The 3,841-nt window shown below is 43.5% G+C and overlaps 1 protein-coding gene across 1 annotated transcript in view; it reads right to left on the bottom strand.

The window, feature by feature from the left end:
* nup133 (nucleoporin 133) overlaps positions 1-3,615 on the bottom strand; it is a 14,970-nt gene extending 11,355 nt beyond the window's left edge. The window contains 5 exon segments of the mRNA XM_020625223.1: positions 814-984; positions 1,200-1,433; positions 2,353-2,456; positions 2,644-2,759; positions 3,343-3,615. Of these exon segments, the coding sequence (XP_020480879.1) occupies positions 814-984; positions 1,200-1,433; positions 2,353-2,456; positions 2,644-2,759; positions 3,343-3,458 (741 nt within the window). The 5' untranslated portion in view covers positions 3,459-3,615.
* Positions 3,616-3,841: the final 226 nt, after the last annotated feature.

Here is a 3,841-nt window from a genome sequence, read left to right as displayed (position 1 = left end):
CAAATCAGTTTCTTTTTTGAGAAATCCTGCCAAATTATTGACAGATAAACCAATAAAATCAAACCGTGAGTGAACTGAGCACGGTGAGCTGGCTGCGAGTCTTTATATTAATATTTAGCACCTCTGTTCTCAGAACCAGTGATGTTACACTCAAAGCAGACGACCTGACACAGGAACAACTTTTCACAGCAGTGCGTTTCGATCAGCGATAGACCGATTGATCGATAAATGGCTGATTAACTGAGCTAATATTTTGTTAACTGGCTGATGTCTGTGTTCACGAGGCAGATTAACAAAAGATGTAAACACATCTGCAGTGAGACGAGTGCAGATTTGATGCCTTGCTTCACCGCGCCGCCCAAACATCACATGACCATCCCAAATGAATTAGACTGTGTCTGGTGCTAAGAAACCATTTTAACCCAACTGCTTCATTCTGATTCAGTGCTTCAGAAACCTCTAATTCAAACAACACTACTCAGAACCCAACATCTACAGAGTGCTGTCGACATAAAGACATAACTTGAATTTGGGTCATACAGTGTACGGATACAGCTCAGAGTCTTTGTGCACAATTTAATGTGTTATCATGGATAAAACTGTCATTTTTGCCCAATCTACAATCAAAAACCTATAATAAAGTGAAACCATAGTTTATCCCAGTTTTATGTATTAGACTTTTTGGATGCACACAGAGAGTCAGGATTGTTTATATGTACTGAGGCATCTCATGTACAGGAGGTTTGATTAATTATATGTATGCCCTCGCCTTGCTCCACATGTTGTGCATTAGGACCTGTTAGCATGGCTCACTGTGTCACTGGTGGGCGGGGAGAGGATGCCAAACAGGCTGGAGACCCGGCGTCCGATGCCAGAGAGCACGCCCTGACCCTGCTGCAGAGCTCGGCAGTGCAGCTTTCCAGAAGAATCCACACTGGCTCTCAACAGTTGACTCTTCACTGAGGACAAGACAAAGCTCCCACCCTGAGAGAGGAGTCAGAAATAAAGACAGGTAAAGGAAAAACAAAATCCAGTTTGACAGGAGCTACAGATTCAAAGCAGACCGGCTCATTTAGTCAAAATTTGACAAAACAACCAGTTTGACAGGAGCTACAGATTCAAACCAGACCGGCTCATTTAGTCAAAATTTCCTGTTTGGTGTGTTTAACTGCAAAGGCTAAAACTGAGGATCTACTCACTCTGACAGCAACAACAAAGTTACAGAAATCCCCCAGGTCCACATCTGTCTCTGTGTATTTGCCCTCCTGAGCCAAGCTGGGCCAGAGACGGGCTGTTCCCTCTGCAGCCACCGCCAGGACGGTTATGGACTGAACGGCGGCGGTGTCCAGAGGAGCAGCGGACATCACGGCCACGAGGTCAGCTGTGTAGTTGTACTCACTGCTGGGCAGCTGCAGCTCCTTACACACCGACAGCTGCAGGGAAACAGAATTGGTGGGTTTTAAGACTTAAACTATGAATCTGTGACTGTTTTCTTTAGGGCTGCAAACTAAAACATTTTTACTGGATTAACCTTTAAAATACTTTATTATTCATCAGGAAATACTGACAGATGTGCATTAGCTTCCTAGCACTCAAGGTGGCAGCTTCAGATTTCTTGTTTTGTCCAACCAGCAGTCCCACACCAAACTATATTCACTCTACAACAATATAACACAAAGTCATAAATGTTCACAGTATTGGGTGTCGTACCCGACTGTCATGGTGAAGAGAGCTGAGTCTGAAGGCAAAGCTCTAGTCGTACCAGGAATTTACAGACAGGCGACAAATGAAAGGAAACCCCGATTAAAGTGTCTTAACAAGGTGCTGGATTACTGAGCTTTTGTTCAAAGGTGAGTTTTAATCGCTGTAATCTTGGTAGTGCAACAGAAATGTTATGTTGCTATGCTCTGTGTTTTAGAGGGTCAGTGTTTATGCACTGCCTGTGATGCACAGCTGTGCAGCGACTCTTTGTTTGAGAGCAATCTCTATAATTTCCAGTATTGACTCAAACATCCCATTCAGGCTAAAGCTAATCAAAATGGGTTTTTAAATCAATTTCATCAATAAATAAATAAATAAATAAAAGTAAGGCCTGGTCACCTGGCTACACGAGGCAGCCACGACAGACTGACCAACTAACTGTGTGTTCTTCTTGACTAAAATTTATTACCCACAATCAAATACAACCTTTTGAAAGTGAGACTGGTTCAAACCCAAACTATGTAAAGTGGAATATGATGCACTCTTATGATGTTGGCACTTAGGAAACTTCTTCCTGTTTTTCCCTTGATGAATAAGTCGCTGGACTGGTGATTTACAGATCTCTTTGGTGGAAGAGGGACTGAAGTGTACCTTGGCCACAGGAGTCTGGCAGATTTTCCAGATGATCAGTCTCTCTCCACAAACCATCCAGGCCCAGCCGCTCTCGTTCACCTTCACTGAAATCTGGTCATCAGCTAGAGGCATCCAGAGACACAGACATGTTCAGCGGCAGCACTTGAACAGGACACGGTACTTCTAACAAACCCTGACAGAAGGACTTTGACAAGAAGAGATGTCTGAGAAAACTGGAATTAGACCACAGAAAACAAACCATGAAGCAGAAATCACACTGGAGAGGATACGAGATGTGGTTCTGTTTACCATCAGCCATGGTGAGTGCCTCCATCACTTTGACAGGCAGCGACGAGCCGAAGGTTTGCACATCATAGTTGACTGAGTCTGCAGAGGCATGGGTCTGCACTCGGGTGGGTGTTGACCTGGTGGGGAGTGATTTAGGGTTACACCGAGTGGATAAACTCTACAGACCGTCCGTCTGACTGCATTGTGTGGAAGGTCAATCCATGCCTTGGTCTCTACCCATGTTCCCCTTGTAATGAATGTTGTACAGCTTTGTTTAAGCTTATATGTCCCACTCGTGTCCTGTCTGCACAAACTATCTGCTATGTTGCACTGTTCTATAAATGACAGTTACCTCCTGTCAGTGCTGAAAGAGGGATCCCTCTTCTGTAACTCTGAGGTTTCTACCATTTTATTCCTTCTTTATAACGTTGTTTTTTTATTTCAGTTGTTTCTTATCTGATTTAAAACTCCACAAACAGAGTGTTGTATGCTGTAAACCTGTGAAATCCCGTGAAGCTAATTTATTATATTGGGCTGTATATAATAAAACCAACATGGATTAGTGTGAGGTATCTAGTCTTCATTGATTTATACGAGCTAAGCAGGGTGAACAAAAATGACAAGAGATTTATTTAGGTCAATATAATAAACTGGCAGCTGATACAAATATATAAAACCTTCCAAATTAAGTTAACATTAGCAGGCGGTGTTTTCACTGACCTCACAGACAGAGGCGTCCTACGCGGGGAGAACAGCGAACTGTTGGCCGCTGCGGAGACGTTCTTCCTCCCGCTGGTCCTGCGGCCGGAGCCCGAGGCGGTGCGGGGGCTAAACATGGCTTCTGTGAGACCTGGTACTGCTCAACAGGGAAGAAATATATAAAACTATAACCGTAAAAATGAACAGATATGCTATGCCCACCTTGTTCATCAAACAGCGCGCGATGCGGTCGCGTGAATAATACGTCATCATCTTGTAACTAAGCACCACCTATTAAAAGCGTAGCTAATAAAACAAGCATAACAATTTGAAAAGTAACAAACTACGGATTAAGTAATAGTAGTAATTACTGAGCATTTTTAAAAATGTCCCTAGCCGTGCCCGAGGTGACGGGGTTCACGCCGAAAATCGCGTCATGAACAGAAACCTGAAATGATGAAAATCAAGTACGAAAACCAATTTAACTGGTGTCTGCACATCCCTGGAATACAGAAATGCA

This window comes from Monopterus albus, unplaced genomic scaffold, assembly GCF_001952655.1.
Source record: "Monopterus albus unplaced genomic scaffold, M_albus_1.0 scaffold349.1, whole genome shotgun sequence".
Taxonomy (NCBI): domain Eukaryota; kingdom Metazoa; phylum Chordata; class Actinopteri; order Synbranchiformes; family Synbranchidae; genus Monopterus; species Monopterus albus.
Note: the sequence above shows the minus strand (reverse complement) of the source record. Positions and strands in the feature narration are given on the sequence as shown.